The sequence below is a fragment of the Calypte anna genome, chromosome 4 (assembly GCF_003957555.1).
Source record: "Calypte anna isolate BGI_N300 chromosome 4, bCalAnn1_v1.p, whole genome shotgun sequence".
Classification (NCBI taxonomy): domain Eukaryota; kingdom Metazoa; phylum Chordata; class Aves; order Apodiformes; family Trochilidae; genus Calypte; species Calypte anna.
The window spans coordinates 1,000,298-1,025,155 of NC_044247.1; the positions used below are offsets into that span (position 1 = coordinate 1,000,298).

A 24,858-nucleotide genomic window follows, 5' to 3' on the forward strand; every position below is an offset into this window, starting at 1 on the left:
CTCGCTGCCCGCGCCCGCCCTGGTCCTGCCCATGCCATGCCATGCCATGCCATCCCATCCCATGCCATCCCATCCCATGCCATCCCATCCCATCCCATCCCATCCCGCCGGTCCCGGTCCCGCCGCTGCCCGCCCCGGCTGCCCGCATGGGCGGTGCTGCGGGTCCAGTCCCCGCCCCGAACCCTCCTCCTGGCGGGGCGCTGAGGCGGCCCCGGCCGCGCAGCCCCGCGGCGCTCGGCTGGGCTCGGCTCGGCTCGGTTGGGCTCGGCTCGGCGGGGCATGGAGCAGTAGCGGTTCGGCTCCTGGCCGTTCCGGACCGTCCCGCACCGCCGGCCATGGGCGCGGAGCGCAGGGGGGAGGCGGCGGGAGGGCCCCGCGGTGGCTGCGCCTGCGGCGGCGGGAGCTGGCGGCTCTTCCTCGGCTTCTTCGCCCTCTCGCTGGCTCTGCACGTCCTGACCCTGGGCTGCTACCTGGAGCTGCGCTCCGAGCTCCGCCGAGACCGCGGCCCGCAGCCCGCGGCTCCTCCGCGCCGGGACGGGACGGCGGCAGCCCCGGGACCTCCCCCCCCCGCCGCCGGCCGCCCCCAGAGACCCGGGGAGGGTGCGGAGCGGCGCCAGCAGGTGGGTGCCGGCCGGGGGGCGGGCGGGGGTCGCGGCTCGGCGGGGCAGCACTTGTCGCCGAGGCCCTGCCGGGGGTCCCCTCGGTCCCACCTTCCCTCCGTCCCATCCCGCCAAACTTCCGCGCTCGGCGTGGTTTAAGGGAAAAAAAACCAAAACAAACACCAAAAAACCCCAAAGCCTCAAACTCGCACTGCCGGGAGTGAAATTTGGAGAGAATTTGGTTCCCTTTTGCCGCCCGCGCTCCACCTGCTGCCTGCCGCTTCCCTGTCGCGACAGCCCCACCGTGTCGGTGCTGCTCACGATAGCAACGGGGCAGCGCCGGGCTCTGGGCAGCCATCGGCGGGGGTCCCGTGTCCCCCCCGGGGGTGGGGGCGATGCTGCAGCGGGAGGGCTCTGCTCAGCTCCCCTTCAACCCCACTCCCCGTCTCACGCTGGAAATCCTCATCCCACCCCGCGACTGCCGCTCTCCTCTTGGGGTGATTTTGATTATTTGTCCCCCCCTGCCTCTGCCCCCTCACAACCCAGATGCATCAGGCGTTGGGCCGGTGTCTCGGGCTCAGTCACAGCTCCGTCCCACCCCCCCCCCCAGTGTCAGTCTGAACTGTACAGAACAGGTTGCTTTCCGCTTCTGGTTTTCTGGACCGGTGCTGGGAGCCCTGGGGAGCGATGTGCCCGGAGGGGTTCGCCTGTCCCGAGAGCCTCTGGGAGAGCAGGAGCAGAGCTGGGGCCTCCGCTCGCAAACTTAGCTCATTTTTTCCAGGCACGAAACCTCTGAGCGAGCAGGATAAGCTGGAGGGAAGGAGTTCCCTCCCCTTGGAGCCCTGCGAGCAGATGACCCGCTCCCCAAAGGTGTTGGGGGGATCCCCGCGGGGGATCCCGGGGGTTGCAGGGACGCAGAGCCCAGCCCCGGCAGACCTTCTCTTGTTGGTTATCAACACGCAGGGCGGGGGGGTGGTGGTGGTGGTGGTGTGGGGGCAGGACAAAAATAGCTTTGATAAAGCTGCGAGTTTGGAAACTCTTCCTTCGACTTGGCAGCCGTTCTGCTGCGCCGGCCTCGGCTGCTCCCGGGAAAGCCGGGCTCACGCCTTCCAGGGGGTGTTGGCATCCTGCAGCTTCCCATAGTGAGATGTAAGTAAGCATTGAACCGGGGACGACCCGTGCTAGCTGGACATCGTTTTGTTGTTTCTTTGGTTTGTTTTTTTTTCCCCCCCTCTTGGGTACTTGAGTGGTGTCAACATAAAGCGAGTCGGGGTGGCTTGATGTCATGTTGGAATTCTTAGGTTGTCTTGTAATAGCATGCGGCTGGAGTTCCTTTCGTGTTATCGTGCTGGATCTGTTTAGTCTTTAGAGCTTTCCTTTCCAGCGAGCGTATAATGAAATACCAGGATAAAGAGCTGAGGCATTCATAAATTACACTGTTAGATAATTTGTCTCTGGATGTGTACGTGGATCCGAGTGGCGCTCGCTGCAGCTGACATGCTCCAGATAAGGTTACCCTAACTCTTTATTTATTTGTTTGTTATTTTAAATTTTTTATTTTACATCTGGCCTGTCGAGCTTCAGATGAAAAATTCTTTTGGACATGTTGAAGCAGTTGGTTGGGGGAGAAAGGTTCCTGGTTGGTGGGGTAGGCAGGGCTGGAGGGGCAGCCCGGCTGCTGGCACTGGCCCCGTGCTGCTTGCACAGATCTGTGACAGCAGATCCTCCGTGGTGTCTGGAGTAGTTAGTGCTGCTCTCCTGTTTCCCACTGGTTTTCCTGCCTCTCTGCACCTCTGCAGCTAAAATCAGCCACCTCCTGCATCCTGGGGAGCTGTGGAGGGATCCCTTCTGTGATGAGACGAGGTATTTGCAAGCATCCTGATTAAAAAAAGAAGTTATTATTGGCGTTGTTTATAACCTTTGGGGTGGGGATGGGGTTTCCCAGCTGCTTTCCAACCCTGGAGCTGGTAAATCCAAAGCAGGGTCCATGTGTGGGTATTGAGAGACAGATGCATACAGAAATTGAGCAGAATCACAGAGTGTCAGGGGTTGGAAGGGACCTCTGAAGGTCATAAAGTCCAACCCCCTTGCCAGAGCAGGACCAAACCTCGGGCAGGTCACTCAGAAATGCATCCATAAGGGTCTTGAAAGTCTCCAGAGAAGGAGACTCTATGGGGAGCCTGTTCGTTAGAAATGGCTAAATAATCCTTTCAAGCAATCAGATCAATGGCATCTCTGTCCCAGGGACCTGTGCTCAGTCAGGGCATGGCAGGGGGGACTCCAGTGTCCCCGTGGATGTGGTGCTGCAGCCCTTTCCCTGCCTTCAGCTTTGCAAAGCATCCTCAGCAAAGAGGCCGAGGAGTCACCGCGTGTGTTGGCAGCTGTACGAGCTGATTTAAAACCAAAGAATATTCCCCTCCCTGACCCTTTACTTCTTTTGTTAATCTTATTTATTTATTTGTTTGTTTGTTTCCCCTTCCTGACCTGAGGCAGGAGGAGTGGAGCAGGGGGGAAGGATGGGGAGCAGTGGTCAGCACTGTGCTTTTGGCAGAAACCTCCTCTGGCTGCCGGCCAGAAATGACCTCATGACAGGAGTGAGATTTGGCAGCTCGATAACACCCCACTCCCCTATCTGACAGGGTATTCAAATGTGTAACTCATTCAAGATACAAGGGATGTTTTTCACAGCAAAGGTTGAGGCGTGGTAGCTCACATCTTTGTCCCAGAAGCTGCAGCGTGTTGCATCACCGCTTTGGCCTCGAGATGAAAAGTTTGTTAACACTGCTTTAATCCATCGGCTGCTGTCCTTCTGAGGGGGTTTGGGGAGCACGAGGGTAGGCTCAGCCTTGGCTGATGGGATAAAATCAAAATAGTCCCTTTGGAAGGGTGTGCTGTGGGACAGAAAAGGGATTTTGTTGGTGTGTTCGTTAGTGCTGGTGGAGAGCAGGCAGCAGGGTACTGTGTACTGCTCATTAAAAGGCTGTGTTCCTAAACTAGATGGGGCTTTCTTGTCCAAAAATTTCATTCCTGTAATAATTGAGCCTCACAGAACATCATTTCAGTGCTTTTTTCCGTGTCATGCCAGGTTTCTGCAAAAAACCTTGTGAATTGTGAGGGCCAGGCAACGCGTGTGACCTTGTGAGTGTCCCGAGAGGGGCCCACGGCTGCCTCTGGGAAGGACTCAAACACCCATCTCATCTGTGGGATCAAACTAATTGTGGAGGGGGTTGTGACTGTCCAGGTCATCTGGAAAAACGTGCTGAGCAGCAACTTGGTTGCCAGCACTTAGCTCCACCAGCACCAAAGGTGTCCATCCCCTGGGTGTCCATCTCCTGTGTCTCCACCTCTTGCCTCTTTAACAAGGGCTGCACCTGCTTTTGAGTGGCTCTTCCATCACCATTCCTGACAGTGTCATTGCTGGCATTTGTAATTGCACCAAAGCAACGTATAGTTTGTTTATTTGTTTTTCTTCCTTTCCCCACCTGTATCCCTCCTGTATCTCCTGAAGCAGCAGTTTCCTCCTGTCCCAGCAGTTGTTGGGTGGTAAGTGACCCCACTAATTGCTGTCTGCCCTCTAAACGCCTGCTTGCTCATTTGGTAAGGAAATTACAGGGATAAATCTTTAGGGCCCAGGTAGTATTTTGCTTTTAGTCGTGGTTAAACACACTGAGAGTGTGCAACTTGGTCTGTGCTTTCTGTTTTATTTAGTGAAAACCATTAACTGGCTTTGCTTGAGGGAGAGGTCGGGAAAAATTTAGGGAATAAAATACAGTTTTTCCTCTGTTTCTGGTCAGGATGCTGCAGCAGAGTAATTCCTGATGCATTATTTGGGTGCATTCACCTGGAGAAGGGTTGAGGCACTTTGGCCTCTGTCACTTGCCATGGGGACAGGCAGGCATCACCTTGTCTTTCACACTTAAATCTCTTGTCCACCCTTTGCCATCCAAGGGTTGAGGCCAAAACCAGGGAGTCGTGGCCAGGTCCTTACTTGGTGCCTTTTACCTCAGTGATGTGAAATCCGGATTCCTTTGCCCTTTCTCCTCAACCCCAGCCCCGACACTCGGGTGTGATCTGCTCAGTGCCCTGTCACAGGCTCTGAAGAACTTTAGAGCTGCTCGGGAGCGCTCTGCTTTCCCTGAGCACGCCTCCAGCTCATCCCCAGCTCAGGTTCCTGCATCCCGAGCTGGGAGGCTGCAGGTGATGGATCAGGGATGAGCTGGAAGCCGACAGCGTGCTGAAAGCCGGGAGCGAGGGGGTCTTGTTGGAAAGGCTTCTCCAGCATCTGCCTCCTCCCAGAGCAGCCTCTGCACAAACCCTGGAATACCTGCTCTGCTTTGGGGGGTTCCTGCCTTCCCATCTCGGATAATCCTGGGTCTGTGCAGGCAGGACACTGGGCAGAGGGCAAGGTGGTGTTTGGGGATGTGCTTTGGGGTGGGTTTCCTCTCAGGCTGCACTTTTAGCTGTCGTGGCTGTAGCATAAGGAAGCTCAGAGGGCACTAAAGGGTGACAGGAGTTTGCTGTCTGCCTGTCAGGGCTCTGGTAACCTTCATCCACATCCCTTGACATTCCTGAGGCTGCCAGGGGTTTGGTTGGGGTCTGCTCTGAGGAGAAGGGGCTGCGGTGGGGGTTGCCTGCTCGCAAATAGAAACCATATTTTTTAATTTTTTTTTTTTTGCTACTATGCCTACGAATATTCTGTGCAAAAATCTGGCACGAGTCCATCAACTCCTCCTTTCCCAAAGCACATGGTGTAGCGTGTCAGTGGCTGCCGGCTGCCTAATTGGAAAATGAAGCACACGGGCAGCCTCTGCTTTGCCCGGGGGCTGGAGGTGCAGCCCTGCCTGTGCCCAACCTTTACAATAGAACCAGGGAATATTTTAACTCCTGGCGTGTGGAGGAACCATTTCCTGGGGCTGCTGAACACCTTGGCTACCTGAAGGGGCTCTGGGAAAGCTGGGAAAGGATTTTGGGCAAGGGCCTGGAGGGATGGATGAGGAGGAAGGGTTTCCAGCTGCAAGAGGGGAGATCTTGGGGAGAAATTCTTTGGGGTGAGGCTGCTGAGCCCCTGTCCCAGGTTGCCCCCAGAAGCTGTGGCTGCCCCATCCCTGGCAGTGTCCCAGCCCAGGTTGGATGGGGCTTGGAGCACCCTGGGCTGTGGGAGGGGTCCCTGACCATGGCAGGGGTGGCACTGGGGGGGCTTTAAGGTCTCTTCCAGTCTGTAGTTGTATTCTGTGACTGATCTACAGATTTTATGGTGCTGGTTGGGTGTGTTTCATTCTGCCTCCTTACATGAGCAGGTGAGATGAACTCAGTGGTGTATGCACTGGGATGGCACCACTTGGAGCCTAGGAATTCCCTTTGAAAAGGGGGAAAATGGTAAAATAACCCTAACTCTGGGGTCTCCGGGCACAGGTGAGCTGAGGGCACATCTCACCTGGGAAGCCCTCAGAGCCCTGGGGATGCTTTTGAGGGTAGCAAACGGGTGGAAAAAGAGAAAAATCCTGCACCTAGGAGAGAAGCAGCAGATGGAAAACATGAACTGTATTTTGCACCTGCTGTCTCAAGGCTTGTGTCAGCATCAGGTGGGTTATCCCTGCCCACCCAGCTCTGTGGCTTGAAAGGAATTCAGCTTGGGAAGGAGGAGGCACAGAGGAGCCTGGGGATCTGGGGGTCTTGTGGTGGGCTCTGTCCCATCTTCCCTTTCCAGAGCTGAGCTTCCCAGTGTGTTTATTTTCTTTTATTTTCTGCTCGTTCCATGAAGGGTAAATACTGCAGCTCCGTGCAAGGACTGGGGACATTTATCAGCCTTTATTGAGTTCCTGGATGGAAAAGGTTGTTGTTGCCAAGGAAAGGGTTTGACTGACACGTGACCAGAGTTGCAGGGTTTTTCCACGACTCTGTGATGAGTGAACTGGCAAAGGCTCAAACCTGCTTTTTTAAGAGCACTCAGTGGCATTCCAAAGTTATCCTGCACTTAACCTCCTCGTACATCATGCTGCACCAGACCGATATTGTTCTAACCTTTTAACATCACTTTTCTTACCACATAATACTATAAATCTTCTCTGCTCTCCCATACACATGTAGTATCTTGTAATGCTAATTAAACTGCACACTACCCTCATTTTGCTCTCATACTAATCCAATATATTTTTCTTGACTGGGAGCCAAACCCTGAGAGCTCCGGAGCATGTGAAGCTCTCGTTGCACTCTTATTATATGGTAATGACTTTATTTTAATGTCTTTCAGCACTTTAAGGGGATGTTATTTTTAGAGGTACCTGGCTGCCAGAGGTAACCCCCACGCCAGGGGCTGAGGGGTTTCTGGTGGGTGGAGAGCTCTGAGTAAACTCTGTGCAGTGAGTAAGTGGTAAGCGTGGCTCTGAAGACGTGTGAGCTGTCAGAATTCCCAGTGCAGGAGCACAGCATTCCAGCCCTGCTTGGATGCAGTTTTAAAACAGTTTAAATGGCCTTTGCAGAAGAGGGAAAGAAAAGCCCTGCCTCGGCTGCTGCCTGCTGCAGTTGTAAGCGCTCTGGTGGGGAGCTCTGGGGGAAGCACTGTGTTTGTCTGCTGATGGTGCTGATGCCAGTTGGGCCTGGATGCTACTACAGCAGCACTAATTACTCACAGATGGGTGGCTGTTCAAATGAGCTCGTTTCCATAAGCCCAAATAAAATCCTCTTGTAAGCGCGGAGCACCGAACGTGCACCATGGCACGGACACAGCACCAGGGCTGGGACCTCCTGCAAGCACCAAGTGCCAGCATCCTCCTGCTGCAGCTGCACCTCGGCCACAGCTCCTCCTGCCCAGGAGATCTGCAGCTCCTTGGAAAAGGCTCCTGCAGCGGGAGGAGTGGGGCAGCAGCAGCTGGGAAGGCTCTGCGGGGCTGCAAGCAATGGAGCTCTGCCCTACAACTCCCTGGGCAGGAACCAGACCCTGGAGAGCTGAGCCCCAGAGCTGTCATCTCAGTCATGAGTTCATGCAGGAGACCAATGTGTTGGGAAAAGTTTGGGATGGCAGGAGCAGTGGCTTTGCAGCAGTGGGCACGGTGTGGAATGGCGCGGCGTGGAGTTGTGTGGGATGGAGCTGCACGGTGGGGAGGTGCAGCAGGAGTGGGGAGCAGGGACTGAGAGCTCCTGGCTGGTACCAGGAGAGGTGCAGGAAGAGGAAGGCTCATCCTCCATGCCACTTCTGGCAGGCTCATCCTCCATGCCACTTCTGGCAGAGCTGTCTTGACTTTGGCCCAGCTGTGGGTTCTGCTGGGGCGAGCACAGAGCTGCAGCCAGGCACAGAAATGATGGCACGTGTGGCTTTGCAAGATCAACCCCTCTCTGTCCTGTTTTCACCTCCTTTCCAATAGTCCCATGTCCCCAGAGCTCCTAGAGCATCAGCAGCTCCTTGGTGACAAAGAGGCTTCAGCCCTGTCCCTCTGTGCTGCCTTTAATCCCTTTAATGTGCAATTCACATCACCTCTGTGCTTGGCATCACTCTTGGGGCGCAGGACAAGGTGGCCAGAGGAAAAGGAAATAATATCTTTGAATTCTTCCTTGTATTTTCCCATCCATGATGCTGCAGGAGCTTTTCCCAGGGAAGCTCAGGGCAGTTGCTGATGGCCTAAACAGACTTGGCATGAGCCTTCCCCACCTTCACTGTGTGCTGGGCTGGGTGAAATTAATCCAGGAAATAATTTTGGAGTGATTATTTCCTTCAACCTTGCAAAAAAGTTGTTGAGTTACTGCTAACCTTAACCAGTGTTTTATTTGGTGTTTTTTTATTATTAATTTTATTTCCCATGGGGTAGGAAAATAGGAGAAACCATTGAAAGCTGTTGCTACCCTGCTGTGATGCTCAAAGGGCTGAGCAGCTTGGACTCATATTGTTATTTTTTTTTTAATTTTTATCTTCCTTTTTACTGCTGTTGCAGGGTGCTGCCATTCTGCATTTCAATCAGCTTCTCAGGATGTAAGAAACCTGGGGCTGTAGGAGCTCGGGAGGGGTGGCATCTCTGCTTGGAAAGCTTCAGTTCTCTTGCTTTCCCATAAAACAGGCAGAAAAATCAGAGCAAAATAGGAGTGGCTGGACCTGCAGCTGATGAGGTGCATGGAGAGCAGGGAAGAAAATAGTTGTTGGGTTTTTTTTTGACTGCAGCTGTTAATATCTTTTTAGTGATAATGAATTAGTAGATTTTGGTAGGTTGGCTGCCTCTGAGCTATGGGTGAGCTTGTTGGTGCTTGCTGGGCTGGTGGGGTTAACTCTTACTGGGAAGCTGGGGGATGTTCTGGGAGGGACCCAAAGGGTTGGGGCGGGGGAAGCCCCTTCCCTCGTCCCTCCCAGAGCTGGGCTACCTCTCTGTGGACCTCCTGGAGTAAGTTGTGGGATAGGATCCTTGTGCTGCTGATCCTCTCCAGGCACTGACCCACTCCCATCCCTTCCCAAAGCTCTTTGTGTTTTGCAGGTTGTGGAGCTTGATTTTTGAAAGCCCAAACCTGGGCAGCAAAGCTTGGAACAAACATCTAGGGATCAGTGATTCCTGCAGCACTGATGCAGGTTTTAGGGCTCTGGTGATAGCAAAGAGCAGGTAAATGGGAAAGGAAAGGAGTTTTACACACCAGGGCTCAATGTGCCAGAGTTTCTGTGGCATTTCTGCAGCAAAATGTTTTGGATGTGGCTTTAGGGTGCAGGATGCTGGTGCAGTGAGCAGGGCTGGGTGTGCAGAGTCATCCCAGGGAGGTTAAATCCTGCTGCTGCAATAACTGCTGGGGACAAATGGGGATACCCAAGGTTTTTAAAGCAAGGGATGAGCACCCCAAGGTGATGCAGGGCAGGGGCTGCTGTTGAACCACCTGCCTGAGGAGAGCTGAGGATCCCAGGGCTTGCTGCTGAGCAGCAAACAAGGTGTTTGGATAGCAAGGCTCACGGGAGGATGGAGACCTTCCCGTGTTGAAGGAAAACACCCACAAGCCCCTTTCCTTTTGCATGCTGTTCTTCTAGGCCAGGCACCTTCTCAGCAATGAGTTGTCTCTTGTTTTGCTCTAGCAGAAGCCTGAGCCAGAGCTGGGCTGGGCAGCAGTCTCTGCTCTCACTGGTGCAGTGCTGGGATTTAGGCTCAGGGATGCTGAGGGAGAAGGGAACAGATGCAGGAGAAATCCTTTAGCTGGACCTGTGGAGGCTCAGCACTGATCTTGCTGTGCTGCAGGTGGCCTTTGTGTCTGGTGAGAAACACCAAACCTTGGGAGGTGGTGTTTCCTTAGGAGATGGCAAGAGCCTCTGTGCCCAGGACTCACACAGATGCTGGTTGGTGGGTTAAATCCCTGGAAATCCCATAGCTTGGACCCCAGACTGGTTTGTGTTGGACAAGACCATCTCATTGCCCCCCTGCCACGGGCAGGGACACCTCCCACCAGCCCAGGTTGCTCCAAGCCCCATCCAACCTGGGCTTGGACATTTGTAGAAACGGGGCAGCCACAGCTCCTCTGGGCAAACCAGTGCTCACCTCCTTCCCAGCCCAGAACTTCTCCCCAGGATCTCCCCTCCACCTCCCCTCCTGCAGCTGGAAACCCTTCCCCTTTGTCCCATCTCTCCTCTCCGTGCTTTAGGGCTCCGTGGCCGCTCCCTCGGCTGCAGATGTCCCCGGGGCACCTCGGGGGGAGCAGCCGCGGGTGCGCGGCTCCGCAGAGGGAAGGAGCACAGCGGCTCCGGGATGCGGGATAGCACCGCCCCTCCGGGATGCGGGATTGCACTGCCCCTCTGGGATCCGGGATAACACCGCTCCTCCGGGATCCGGGATAACTCCGCCCCTTCGGGATGCGGGCCAGCACCGCGCCTCCGGGGTGCGGGATAGCACCGCCCCTCCGGGATGCGGGATAACAGTGCTCCTTCGGGATGCGGGATAACAGCACTCCGGGATACAGGATAGCACCGCCCCTCCGGGATGAGGGATAACAGTGCTCCTCCAGGGTGCGGGATCCGCCTTCAAAGCGCTGTGTCTCGCACTGTTGTTGTTCGCACTCCTCTGCGGAGCTCGGGCAGTCCATAGGCGCCCTGGTGGGTTCCATATGTGCAGCCCCGGGGTGTGCCGGGCTGGGGTGAAGCTGTAGGATGGGGAGCTGTGAGATGCTGAGGTCTTCAAGTGTTAAATGCAGAGCGTGGCTCCCGCAGGCTGGGCTGGGCTGGGCTGCCGCGCGTTCCCAGCGCCGGGCTGGGGCTGCCAAAGAAAATGACACTAAATGCAGCAAAGAGCTGTCAACTCTTTCCTCCCTAGGCTGGCGGCCGGGTTTGCTCTGGCTCTGCAGAGCACCCAGGCTGTTTGGGAGGGGTCTCAGTGACCAGCAGTGCCTCTCCTTGCTCAGCAAAGCCCCCTCCCCTCCATCCTTACAGCCCCCCAGCTGCACCCCTTGCCAGGGCCACTGGGTCCCTCTGCAAATGCACCAGGGAGGTGAGGGCTGAGGGTCATGGCAAGCTGAGAAAACCTTGAGTTCTTCTCCTTTGGTGTCAAAATATTGGGCCAAAGTATCCCGGGGGGACTTGGGCTGAGGTGTGGACTCGCTTGTTCCCATTTAATGAAGACTTTTGGGCTTCTGAGCCCAGCTGGGTGCAAGGGGCTGGGCTTGGTCTCAGCAGAAGCTTCTCTGCTTTTGGTCCCTCCTGACTCAAAACCATTTTTTCTTCCCGTATCTGAAGATGGTGGAAAACCAGTTGTATAAATGGTAATTCTGGCAGTGACAGCTGATGGGAAGTTAAACTTTTGGTCAGGTCCCAGTGAAGGTCCTGGGTGGCTTCCAGCCACTCGTTTGGGTCAGGTACTCAAGCAGTTAAATATTCCTGCTGCTGGTGTACAAAAGCAAGGCCAGGTATCTTCCAGGGGATCCAAGTTTTGCTAGATCTGAAGTCTGGCAAATAGCAAAAATGTTTATGTTGTGAGCAGAAACGATGCCCCAAGGCGAGGGCTGACAGGGAAGGTGTCCCTGACATATTTACCTAGCAATATTCTCATTGTGAAAGAGGCTGTCACAGGAAAAAAAAAATCACCCTAGGAACAATAGCAACAACAATTAAAAAAAAAAATATGGGGTAGGTTTGGGGAGCTTTGAGATAACAAACCTTTGTTTGCTCTTTGTTTGCCTGGCTTTTAGTGGTTGATTAGAGCAAGGCCAAGTGTGGTTAGATAGTTCATGAAAGGGAGTTTTAAAGACACTGGAATTAAAAGGGGTTTATTTTATTTATTTTTATTTTATTTTTTTGCATTGTGCTTCTTAACTGCAGCCCACGAGGCAAAGCAGGGGTTTAGAAACAGCTAAAAGCAAACATTTGTTTTGGCCAGTAGAGACAGGGCAGGGCTGGGTGCTGGGGCTGTGGCAATGGCACCCCAAAAGGCAGCTCCCCACCCTGGGCTCAGGAATCACCCTGTGCTGGGGCTGGAATTGGCTCCCAGTGGGGGTGAGAGGAGGAGGGGGGCTGCCACCCCATCAGTCCTGCTTGCAGGAGGAGAGCAAAGCTGCAAGGGACAGGGGCACTCTGCCAGAACCAAATAAAATCAGTAGGAATAGTCCAGGTTATAGAGCAGGAACACGAGTTCTGCTCCAGCTGCTGCCCCTTCCTCTCAGGGTTAGTTTGCAGGATGCAGAAAGGCCCTGGCATGAAGCTGGTCCAGATGCCGTCTCGGATGCTGTGCCGAGGCTGGCCTGGAGAATACCAAGTAATGAAACATTGTAAGCGTGGACCTTGAGGGTTCTTGTACAAAGAAGGGCATAAGAAACATGAGACTCAAATTGTGAGTCCTGGCAGAAATGCTTTGCAGTGGGGAAACCTCAGCTGTCGGGCTGCCTGCGTGCCTCTGCTCTCGCTGAAGGGCAAACGGCGCTGCTCACATTAAATGTGAGGAGCTGACATGAAACACACCCCGCGGCCCCCACCTCGTGTTGGGGTTCTTGCTGTTCCAGAAATTCTTCCCTTGTCTTCGTTTTCGGTCTTGCCCCAGAACGGGCCTGGATGAAACACTCACTCTAGGGAAGAGCTGGGTTGGGAAGGGCAAACACGGAGGGATTGTGCTTCGGGGAAGGGGCTGACAAAGAGCCAGCAGATCCATGGGGTGAGCTGGGCAGCCTCCTGGTGCCTTCTGCCAGCATCTTGTGTGGGGCTGTGTCAGGCTGATGATGGGTGCTGGGGATGCAACAGGCACCAAAAACCCAGGGCAATTTCTTCCTTGTTTTTTTATCCCTGGCTTTCTTTTTTTTTTCTTTTTTTTTCTTTAAGGCTGACACTCTGCATTTGAATATCTTGGACTTGTGTGGGGAAGCTTGATGGTGGTTACCAGCAGTTTAGAGACTGGTAACCTAACCTAACTGGTCAGAGACTGGTAACCTAACTGGTAAGAGGTTGTTGGTGCTGTAAGAGATGCCCTGTTGGTTCCTGCAGCCCTGGAAGCTGCTCTGGTGGCTCTTGGGTTGGTTGATACTGTGCTGGGCTGGGCTGGGTGTACTGGTGCTTTGCACACCTCAAGATGAGTGCTTGAGGAAGGGCTGGTGTAGGAAGCTGTACTGATGGAGGTTGGTAGAAAGCTGGTGAGATGTGTGCTGGACAGCTCGAGTTGCAGCAAGGATGGGTGATCTTGCTTGGGGCTGACTTTCAGCTGTAGGTGCAATGAATTGTGCTGCACGTTTCAGAGATGACAGATCAGTGGTTGGCTTGGGCTGAGTTTGACTTCTTCATCTACAAAAGATTTTTTCCAACGTGATCTGCCAGGTGATTGTCCACGAGGAAGAGAGAGGTGTCAGCCTGCAGAAGATCAGCAGGGTTGGGCTTTGTGGCTGAGGAGGATTCAGGGACACACTGAACCTCACTGCATCTCCCAGCACCTTCTTGGAGAGCATCAAGCAGCAATGGATTGTGTGGTGGGAATGCTGGCAGCCTTGCTCCTTGGATTCTCAGCTCCACCCCCAAGCCTGGAGAGAGACCCAGTAGTGTCCTCCTGGGAGGATTCCCCTTCTGTGGTAGCCCCAGGGGGAGATCCAGTAGCCCACACTCAGCCTATGGTTTTGAGGCCCCTGTGGTGGTGGCTCTGATCCCTTGCAGTGAACTTCTGAGCAAAATGAGGGCTTAAAAAATGGAAAGGAAGGCAAGCTGGCTTCTTGGTGGAGCTGTCAAATCTTTTGGGCCTGCTTTTGTCCAGCCTTTTCCTCCTCTGTGGCTTCTCCTCTCTCCTTGTCACCATCAGGATGCTACCTGCTGCTCCTCTCCCCAGCCTGGCTCCGTTTTGCAGCAAATTTGCAATATTTTAAAAGTTCTCCTGCTTTGGCAGGCTCCGAAACTGTTTGGATTTTTTTATTTTGTGCAGTTGGAGGCAGTGGAGCCTGGAATCTGGTGGGTGGGGGGATGTTTTTTTCCAGGCAGCTCTGTAGGCTTTGGGTTGATGGTATCAGGAGATGCTGACAGCTCTGCAGCCCGCTCAGGGCTGAGCTCTCATGTCTGGACGGGCTGTGTTGTGCTGTCAGTTCCCCACTCCAAATCTCTTTCAGGACTGTAAAGCTGTCACTCAGGCAGGGAGGGTGGCTGGGGAGGGACGTCTCCTGCCTTCACTGTTGGGTAAAAGCAAGTGAGTGCATGTGCAAATTGTTTGTCTGTGGCGGGGCTTCCCTCTTCCTTGTTTCCCGAGACCCCATGGAATGACTGGGTTTACCACAGTCAGCTTTGGGTTCACCCTCAGGCTACTTCCACCCCCTCCCCCCCCCAAAAAAAAAAAAAAATCAGACTTGTTTTCTTTTAGTCCAGCAGAAATGTTTGAGAAAATCCAAAGCAGTTTTGGTCAGGACCAAAAGAATCGTAGAGTGTCAGGTTGGGAGGAGCATCAGCTCCAACCCTTCTCATAGAAACATTTACCTGAGATGTCCCAGCACCCCCTCGAGCTGGGACTTCAAACATTCCAAAGTGGGGGAATCCACCACTTCCCCTGGGACACATTCCAGTGTCTGGCTGTCCTCATGGAGAAAAATTTTGGAAATCTCCCCAGGAGCACCTTGTGCCCATTGCCCCTTGGCTTGTCCATGGGACTCCTTGGGAACAGGGAGTCTCCAGCTGCTTTGGAGCCCCAAAAAGCCTCTGGAGATGCCATGCTGGGTCTGACCATGACCTTTAGCTTCTGAAGCACTTTCTGTGTTGGTAAATATCTGTGAGAAGGATCAAAACTTTTGCTTTGTTGATTGAGGTTGGCTCCTGGGTCTTGGGGGAGCAGAGAGGTGAGCCTTGGTTCAGGCTTAGCCCTCTCAAGCATTACTTTGATAATACCAAGCCTCAAATATGCTTTAAAAAATTGCTTTAGGTTAAAATCGGATTAAGTTTTCAATGTTCATGCTCCCTGGTTGCAGACAAGTCTCTGTGTGTGTTTCCCACTTTGAGAATCCCTTTGGTGAATGAAAATATTTTGCTTTTTCCTGGTCTCCTGCTAGGAATGAAGAAGATTATTCTCAGGTTTCTGACATTCTCAGATTGAAAAGACTTGGGTTATTTCTTGTAGGATCCCACTTTTTTTTTTCTTTTTTCTTTTTTTTCTCCTCTCATTTGTTCCCCCCCCCCCTTTGATACCTCCCTGACAGAACTGTTTGCACATAAATTAGTCAGAATTCTTTGGCTGGCTCCTGTGCACACCTGTGTGCTCACGTGTTCAGCCAGGAAATCTCTGCTGTTCAGTGTTGCTGTGAAAATATTTGCTGAGGAATGGTTTTTGGGAACCTAGGAGTCATTTTTCTAAGGCTGAACTCTTGGGCTTCTCGAATGGTCGTTTGTGACCTGGAAGCTGGTGGGTGTGCAGAGCAATGGACTGGTCTCAGAAGCAGTCCCTTGGGTCCTCTGGAACAGCATCCAGGTCCCCTTGGTTTAATTCAGGGGTCACCTTGTCAGTGCTCTGGGGTCCCCGTGACAGCATCGTTACCTGGGAGGGAAGAATTCTCTGGATTCGACCTTTAAAATAAATAAAATCCCAAGGGAACTGCTCCTATGTTAATGATGCTCAGGTTGGGGTTGGGGTCTCACATGGATTGGGTTGCATGCCTGGATTTCCTGGGCATTCCCTGCTTTTATTCCAAGCTGGGACTGGCAGGAGAGGTTTGAGCAGAGGAATTCTGATTCCAGCTGGGAGAGAGGGGATGCTGTGCTGGGGAGGTGCATCTGCTGTTGTCAACATTAACCCCTAAAGCTCCTGGCTGGGCTGGGGCTGCATGCAAGCTGCTTGTCATTATGTTAATGAGCTTTTCACAGCTCTGAGCCTTCCTTTCAACTTCCCGGGATCACAGCCCTGCACCTTGGGGTAAGAGGTGGGTGTTTATGATCCATATCCATCATCTCCACACCAAGCGTTTTCCCAGGGCTCCACAGGATAAAGCAATGAAAAACTCTTTGTTAAGTGACTCGGGTGACTGTTATGGCATTATTTGATATTTTATTTTTTTTTTAAGAGCTCTGCAATTGCAGCTGGGGGCTAAGGTTAGCCGAGGTGAGGGGAGGAAGCTGGTGAGGATGCAGTGAGCAGAGGTAGGATGTACAGTAGGAGAAAAGCCCTCCAAAGACCGTGTGTTTGTGCCCACAGCCATTAAGCTCAATAATCTCTCTGTCTGTATCAACTTACAAATGAAAGCTTGCAGTAATTTGGAGCAGCGTTTGAATTGTGAGTGGTAGTGATGATGCTGAGCTTGTCTTTTAATGCTGAGTTTAGAGTCTTTGAGGTTTGGATTAAAAAAAACTTCAATGAAACCACAAAAAAGACATTGGAAGCATAACTGAACAGGTGGAACAAATTTGTTAAATCTGTTATTGGGAAAACAGCAACTTGCTTTTAAGAAATAAATCAATCTGCAGCTCAGTGTTTCATAATGAGGAGTGGGATAGGAAAATCTAAAAATATCTACAAATGGGAGCTAATGCTCTGAAGGAACAGATCCAAACTGGGATATAATATTGCCCATTGTGGTGACAATAAGTATTTTAAAGTTCATTGAGATCCTTGCTGTGATGCAGATGGGACTTGAAGAGCCAGCATATTTCACTTGGCTGAGGCCAGTTTTTATTTGCATAATAACTTATTATATGCATTGCCAGTAGCTCGCAGAGCCCCTGGTCAGGATTGGGAAACCACGATGAGTTCATAGTCCTCTGCCTGGTGAGACAATCTGCCCAGTGAGGAACTGGGAGGGAGGCGTCTCTAGCAACTAATGCAAGTGATCCTGAGCTTGGGATGGCAGGGGAAAAAAACCCAGAACAGCTTTTAACCCCTGCCTTGGGACAGGGGGACCTCTGCACCCTCCACCCTTACCCCTGCACCCTCCCCTCTTCACTTTGCCCTTCCAAAGTCTTTGTCCTTCCCCAGCCTCCACCAGGAGATGATTTTAATGAAGGGAAGGAGCTGTGGGGGTGATGGGGGGGATCCCTCTGTAGGCACCTGGGCTGCCAGGAGATGGGATCCCCTCTGTGCTCTGCTGAATTTCCCCTTCGCTGTTTGAGCAGCAGTGGAGCCAACTCCACTTCCATTTTTTTTTTCTTGGAAAGCTATTCCATAGCCTCATCCCTCCCAGCAGGGTTCCTACCATGATTCCAGAGCTTCCGTTGCTCAGCTGAGCCCAAGAGCCCTGTCCCGAATCTCTGGCATTGCCCAGGATGATTTCATGACCTGTCCTATATCTCTCTTTGCTCTGGGGTATCTGCTGGGGGCTTCTCCACCCAGGCAGGGGGCTTCTCACCAGCACAGTTCCAGAGGGGCTGCTCCAAAATAACTGCATGCACATGGACGGGGGGAGCAGGTGAGTGCATCCACACAGCCTGCCTTAGCTCCTGGGGGGCATGGCCACCACCCTTCTGGGGACATCTTCCAATGAAGGGGGGAAAAAAACCAAACCAACACCCTCTACCCCTTCCAAGCTGTGGGCAGTGAGCTGGGTGCTGGGATGGTGCCTGTTGCTTGAGGATGGAGGCATCTGCCACGAGGTGACCCCCCCTGGCAGCACAGCTTTTGGGGCATGGCTCCTTGGCTTTGGGGGCACAGAAGGTTTCAACATCATCTCCATCATCTGCTGTAGCAGGTCGAGCTGCCCTCGGGGTGCTGGAGGATGGGGCCACTGGGTTTGCTGGTTTGCTGGGAGCTGTGGCTGGGATTCCCTGAGCAGATTGCAACACAGCTTCTTTTTGCCCCAAACCTCATCCCAAACTTAAAGGACTTTTTCTTTTCTTTTTTTTTTTTTTTTTTTTTCTTTTTTTTGTCTTCCCAACTGGCTGGGCTTTGCAAAGCCAACTCGTAACCATCATCAACCAGATTATTAATGTGCTGGGCTCTGGAAGGATTAATGGTTTTGTTTTTTTTTTTTTTTGAAACCCCTGCCTGTTGCTTTAATGAAGAGCTGGGCTCTGCTTTCGGGGCTCGTGTGGCAATTGTGCTGACTCCTCCTGAAGCTGCTGGCAGCCCTGCTCGCCTTCTGCTTCCGTGCTTTGGGACTGCTTTTATGGGATGCTTGGGCCAGGAGAGAGCATCCCCAGCCCCCAGGAGCTGCACAGTGGCCATGGGCACCCCCAGGGGGGACCCTCTGGCCACCAGCCACGGGGGCTTGGGAGCCAGCGGGAGCATCCGGGAGGCAGGGAGCTGTGGATCTGTCACCCGTGGGTGCTGGTGGAGGTGTGGAGGCTTTGTGGGAGGTCCCGTGGGTGCTGGTGGAGGTGTTGGAGGCTTTGGGGAGGTCCCTGCGTCCCCAGCATCAGGGATTTTTTTGAAGGCCGAAGGGGCTGGCGGGGGCTTTGTGTTCCTGCTTTGAAGCTGGGGTCTGAAAGTGTTGTAATGAGATTTTATTATGTATTCTGGCAAGGTCTTGTTATTTTGTGTGTGGATTTATTGTATAATGAATTGGAGTGATTTTGAAATGTTTTGTGCAACGGTTTTTTGGAAGGGACATTGTATTTTGTTTATGGGATGTGTGAGTTTTTATGAAACTTTATTTAGCTTTTAGCAAGAATAATCTTTATTCAACAAATAGTGCAAATAAATCTTTAATTGAACAAATATGTGCCAACTTTCAAGCACAGTAACAAACAATGACATGAAACAAGGAAACTTTGGAACAATACATGACTTTAAACATAGTATTAAGAAAAAAAATAACAAAAAAAAAAAACCCAAAACCAAAAAACCAGCCCGAAAGCCCTAACAAAGCAGAACTTGGGCTGCAGAGCAGGGCAGTAGCTGAGGGACCTGCCAGGCTGGAAGGCTCTTGGTGCTTGGTGGGGTTTTGGGGTGCCCCCCAGAGCAGGGCTGTGGAGCTGCCAGCAGCTGGGCTGGGACAGGACCTTCCATCCCCTGCTGCCCCATGAGAGGTGGGGAGAGCCCTTCCCAGGACAGGACCCCCACAGGACAGCTGTGCCTGGTAGCAGAATGATGCCCAGAAACAGGGGGGTTCCTGGGGCTTTGTGTGTCCTTTTCCAGGGCTCTTTTTAAGGCTCCTTCTCCAGCTCCTCTGAATTTGTCTCCTCCGTGGAATCCCCTTCCACTTGTTCAAGCATCTTTACCAGGAGCAAATGTCTGGAGTTGGTTCTGGGTTCCCCAGAGTTTTGCAGCAACTCTGTAGAAAGAGAAGATGCCATTAAATTTCTCATCCATACACCACGCACTAATATCCAAAAGAACCCTTCTCTTGCAACCTGGGAAGTGATTTTTGCTCCTCTTTTTATTACAGGGCTGTCTCAGCAGTTGTTTCACTTCAGTGTTTTTAGATGGTAGTCGTCAGGGGAGAAGGAGAGTCATTCTTCTGTTTATTTCTGGATTAATCTGATTCTCCTGGGTTCCCTGCCTTGCTCCAGCACCTTACCTGGGTTACACTTTTCTCTTTATGTTTCCTAAAGTATGGAAGGAGTACAGGATGCTCCTATCCCTGCGTGGCTGGTGGGGGTTTGGGGATTTCTATATTGAAGACAAAATAACTTGGCTGTTCACAACCAAACTTGGCTTTTAAGTGTCTTCCCTACACTTCCTAAGCCCAGGGATATCAGGAATATGAAGCCTGATATTGCTTATTCCTGTGGGCAGTCTCGTGTAGCGAGGCCATTGTTACAGGGAGGAGCATTTCCAGCCCTGCCTTGGCCTTGTCAGCCTCAAGAAATTTTCACAAAAGAGCTTTTTTCTTCTAATAGTGAGGGATGGAATTGGGTGTTAATGAAAACAAATTAATTCTGAATGGAAAATTCCTTCTTGTCTGTGTTGTGCCATTCTCTTTTTATAGCGTGAACCTACCGGGGCTCTCTCCAGCTGCCCATACTCTTCCAGGAAGAATAAATGAGCCTTATGTTTCCAGAACTCTGAGCTAGAGGCATCTTGACTCTTCATGCACCCTTGGGTTGAACCTACCCAACCTTCTTCACCCCCAAAGGACAGGATGCTCCCTGTGCCCCTCGCCTTTCGCTGCGCCGTTTTCTTGGGGTTCGGCCTCGTTTCCTTTGTCTCCCCAAGGCTCAGCTCCTTCCTCTTCCTCACACATTGTGTCTATTTTACATACCTAGAGAATCCAGTCAGGGCTCTTCCATTTTAGCTGCAAACAGAGGTTGTGCTTTTGGTTCCAGACACGTCTGCAGCGTGGGTGGACTTTGTGCTTGCAGAGCTCTGCAGGGTTTGGGTTGGGGACGGTGTCACCCCGCTCCATGGATGGAAGATGTGTGTGCAAAGGAGCCTCCTTGGCCCGAGGGAGCACCAGAGGCTTGTGGCTGAGCCAACATTTTCAAACCAGATCTCCTGAAATGCAGCTGAGCCCCCGTGCCACCACCTCCACCCAGACCCCCATGGCTTCCCTCGAGCTCTCCTCAGCCATTCTCGCATCTGAAAGGGAGACAAAAAGCCAAACGTGCAGAGAAAAACACCTGCCTGCCTGTTTTATTTTGAACCCCATATTAACTTATGAGATCAATGAGTTGATGTCATTTGCACCATGCAGAAGGAATCAAGGCAAGCCATTGATGTGCCAGATGTGGGGCTGTAAAACCCGCGGCGTTCGTGGCCGCGTGCGAGCGGAGCAGTTGGTGGTTGGTGGTTGTTTGCCCAGGATTTCTCCTCTGGAGCAAGGAAAGTAGGTAGGGAGATGGTGAGTGCAGAAAGGCTGGGAGCTGTGGGCTCCTCTCGGGGGGAAACCCTGCAGGGAAAAAGGGGGAGCAGGCAGCAGGGTGTGCTGGCAGGGTGCTGGCAGGACAGCAAGAGCTGCAGCTTTTTGGCTTGATTATCAGATTGTTCCCTCAGTGCCTTTTTCCTTAGGTAGGACGTGGCCTGAAGGTGCTGTTAAGGACAGGCATTCTCCAGTTGCTATATATATATTTTTTAACTACTTAATTTCCTGTTGTGGGAGGAGGGTGTAATTCCCCTTAGGGCCAAACCACCAGCACCAAAGCTGTTTGTGCCCAGCTGGTGCTCCAGACACGGGGAAGTGAGAAGGGTGCTTGTGGTGTCCAGCCTGATAGGAGCCATTGGTAAGGAGAATTCCCACATCCTCCTGCTCTGGCCACACCACCCCTAGCACTGCAGGGAGGAAAGAAAGGGACATTCCCAGGCTGAGGCTCCCTCACCCCTGGACCTCTGAGAGGTGCTGTGAGGACCAGGGGGTGGCTGCAGCTGATGCTGGGACAAGTGGCTTTCCAAAAAGCATCCAAACCTTCCTGCCAGGATAGAGACAGATGCAGGGTAAGGATGGTGAGCTCCAAAGAACAAGGCTAGTGTGCTGCTGACCAGCGAGGTGCTGCCATTCCTCTGGCTCTCTTGTTTCTCGCCCATGAGAAAGCTTTCCCTTTTGCTCACAGGTTTTTAAGTGCAGCCTTCCCAGCTCTCCCCACATCTCCATCCCCCTGGGTAGCTGCAGCAGCTCCTCTGGAGGATGAGGGCTTAGATCTGACCCTTGGAGCTGTGGTGGCCCTGGGTGGGGGGACATTCCTGCACAGCCCTGGGATGGGGGGGCAGCTGGGTGTCCCTGGGGCAGAGCAGCATCCTGTGCCAGGCTGGGCTGGCTCTCATGTCAGCAAGTGATAGCAGCCATCACCTGCTCCTCATTGGAAGTGAGAAGTCTTCCCTGGCTGGGTGTCAGCAGTCTCCCAGGCATGGAAGTGTCTTGGCAGGCACCAAGTCCTTCCCAGGCTTTTGGGTGGTGAGGGAAGGATCAACCAGATATTCCCAAAGTCCTTTGGATCCCCTCCTTACCCTGCAGTCCAGCAAGGAGAACTTTGCTGCTCAGCTCCGTGTCTGCATCTGCTGAACCTCTCCAAGGTCTCATAAAACCAGAAGAGTTCCAGATCTCTGCTCCAGGTGTCTCAGCTGGCACTGGCAGCTTGGCTGGGGGCTGGCAGAGCCCTTTCCTGCCAAGGAGCCAGGAGCTGGAGCTTGGGGCTGGCACACACAGCCCTGCATTCCCTTCCCTCCCTCCTGCCCCTGTTCCACCCTTCCTTGCCCCTCCATCCCTCCTGCATCTCCTCAGTCAGTGTTTCCCCTTGGGTGCAAGATGGGAGCAGGGGAAGGGGAAACCTCCTTGACCAGAAGGGTGCTGAGCTTGTCCTCCAGGTGCTGCAAGGAGTGAACAGATGGGACACTTCAGGTGTTTTTTCCCTACAGACCTAAGAAAGGGGGTTCAGGGGTGAATGGTTTGGAGGATTCCAGTTGTTCCAGTAAAGTTATCACTTATTTGCACCAAGCTTGGCATTGAAACGGGCAAGCAGAAATAGTGAGTGGTGCTTCGTGGTACCTGCCTGAAGTAGTTTAGTTGGAGTCCTAGAGCCAGACATTGAGGTTTTTGGTTTCCATATATCTGGTTTCAGGCCATCTGCTGGCTCCAGGATCTTCCTTTGGAAAGAATGTGACCTTCTGCGTCAGTGCTCCTCGTTGTAGTTGCCACAAAGATCCCCATCCTGCTCCTAGGGTGCAGGTTTGGATCTCAACCTGTGAGTCAGAGCACCCACTTCAACAGCATCTGAATGAGCTTATGGGTCAAACTGTTTATTATCTGTTATAACAGGCCTTTTATTGCACTGCCAGACTAATTTGCATGGCTTATTGTAATTAACGCTGTAAAATGTTTAAACAAAAAGTACAGATAGAAATTAAATTTACAGGCCATGAATTCAATAGCATTAAAATAAACCTTTGATTTGTTTTGCTCCTTTGGCAAGAAAGTGATTAGCTCAAATTAAATTTACGGAAAGCTCTCCACTTGGAACTGGTGATTTAATGAAAAAAAGGCATCCCAGGCTGGCAGGGCTGCTGGAGGAAGAGCCCGTGCAGAGCATCACAGGGAAGTTTAACTGCTTCGGGTGGGAGAGATGGGGGTGTTCAGCCTGGAGAAGAGGAGGCTCCAATGGGGAGACCTTGGAACACCTTCCAGTGCCTGAAGGGGCTCCAGGAAAGCTGGGGAGGGACTTGGGACAAGAGCCTGGAGGGATGGGATGAGGGGGAAGGGCTTGCAGCTGGGAGAGGGGAGATGGAGAGGAGATCTTGGGGAGAAATTCTTTGTGGGTGCTGAGCCCCTGGGTGCCCAGGTTGCCCCCAGAAGCTGTGGCTGCCCCATCCCTGGCAGTGTTGAAGGTTGGATGGGGCTTGGAGCCCCCTGGGCTGTGGGAGGGGTCCCTGCCCATGGCACGGGTGGCACTGGGGGGGCTTTAAGGTCCCTTCCAACCCCTTCCCCTGGTCCCCTGGCGTTGCAGTCTGTGTATTTTTTTGCTGTGGGGCACGTAAGGTGATTCTGGAAAGGTCTTTTTTGTATTAGAAGAGGCTTCAACATGTTCCTCCTCAAATTAAGTCATCTTCTGCAGGAGCATTTCTGCCCTGATTTATGGAGCGAGCTTTAACGTAATATTATATTGCGAGAAAATGGTCTCTTGGTAAAGTTTGGATTCTCTTCTATTGTTTGGCTTTTTTTTTTTTTTCTTTTCTTTTTTTCTTTATGGCTGTGATTTGCATCGTAAGGACTAATTTGTACCATCTGGGACCAAGGCTCTGAATTGTTCGTGTGCTGGGGGAGAGATTAATGGGTGAGTATGTGTCCCCCAGGGTCTGGGCTGCCATGATTTATGGCTCCTAAACCCCTCTGGGACTTCTCCAGTCTGTCTGGCAGAGGTAAAAAAAAAATAATAAAAAAAAATGGGGTGCTTGTGACTCTCTTGGGTCTGCTCTGACCCTGACCTGCCTGGGAATGTTGGGGTTTGGAGGCTCATTTGCAGCCCCAGAGAAATGCTCTGCAAACCTGAGGGTGTTCAAAACCAACTGAAGCTTTGTTCAGCAACAGGTTTGGGTTTGAAGATGCTGCAAGAGGTTAAATCCGAGGTCTGTCCCAAGGATTTTAGGATGAAGGTTTAGGTACTGGTGAAGTGGATTGGAAGTTTCAGGTCTCTCCCAATCCCTGGATGGTTTGACAGTCTAGAAATGGCATTTCCACCTCAAATCCCTCCTGCAAACCAGTGACACAGAGCTGCCTGTAGAGAGGACGTGAGAAACTGGTAGGAACTGAATTAAAGCAAGCTTTAAAAAAAAAAAGCTGGCATGTAGCAATACCTCGAGGAATGGCCATGAAAATCACATTTCCTTGGGTAGGTTGTGCTCTAAGGAGATTTTTAAAACCTGTGAAGTTTCTGTCACTGTGCAGCAGGTAGTTTTCCGTGTTGGTTTGCTCTCTCTGTTTTTATTGTCACTTCAAGCTCCCATCTCTCCTCCATCCCCCTCTTCCTCAAAACAAACCTGTCAGAGCTCAGGTCTTGGGGCATTACCTGAGCTGATCAGGACAGACCATCAGCTGATCCCCAAACCCTTTCAAACCCTGCCAGAGTATTCCCTAATCTTTTTTTTTTTATTTTTTTTCCCCCTCCTTTTCCAGGCTCTTTGCTTATGTAGGCACTGTGTTTATGTGCTGTTCTTTCTCCAGATGATATTGTGAAGTCTCTCAGGCAACATATGACTCCAAGCTGGTGAACGTGTTACAAACCCATGTGTGGGTTGGGGTTTTTTTTTTCCTCCCCCCCCACAACTGCTTGAAACGATTCTTGAAGTGCAGTCACTCCCTGCTGCAAAAGGAGTGAGCAGGCTGGAGCTCTGCCCGGGGCTGGGTGTTCAGTAAAATTGTTTAAAGGCAATAAGCAATTCTTACCCCAAAAACTGTTCTGCTGGGGCTTGCAAAACGGAGGCTGTGGGGTGGAGGAGCCAGGCTCCTGTGCCCAGCAGGGATGCTGAGTCCTCAGCACAACTGTCCTGTGCTTACATGTGCACAAACTTATATTTTC

General features: G+C 52.2%; 1 protein-coding gene across 4 annotated transcripts in view; it reads left to right on the top strand.

The window, feature by feature from the left end:
* Nucleotides 1–228: 228 nt before the first annotated feature.
* The window catches only part of EDA (ectodysplasin A), a 58,883-nt gene continuing 34,253 nt past the window's right edge, over nt 229–24,858 (top strand). For 3 of the 4 annotated variants that reach the window (XM_030449361.1, XM_030449362.1, XM_030449363.1), the window contains exon 1: nt 267–620. In XM_030449361.1, the coding sequence (XP_030305221.1) occupies nt 336–620 (285 nt within the window). In that variant the 5' untranslated portion in view covers nt 267–335. Of the gene's footprint in view, nt 621–24,858 lie in introns of all 4 variants that reach the window. The other variant, XM_030449364.1, reaches the window with a different exon arrangement.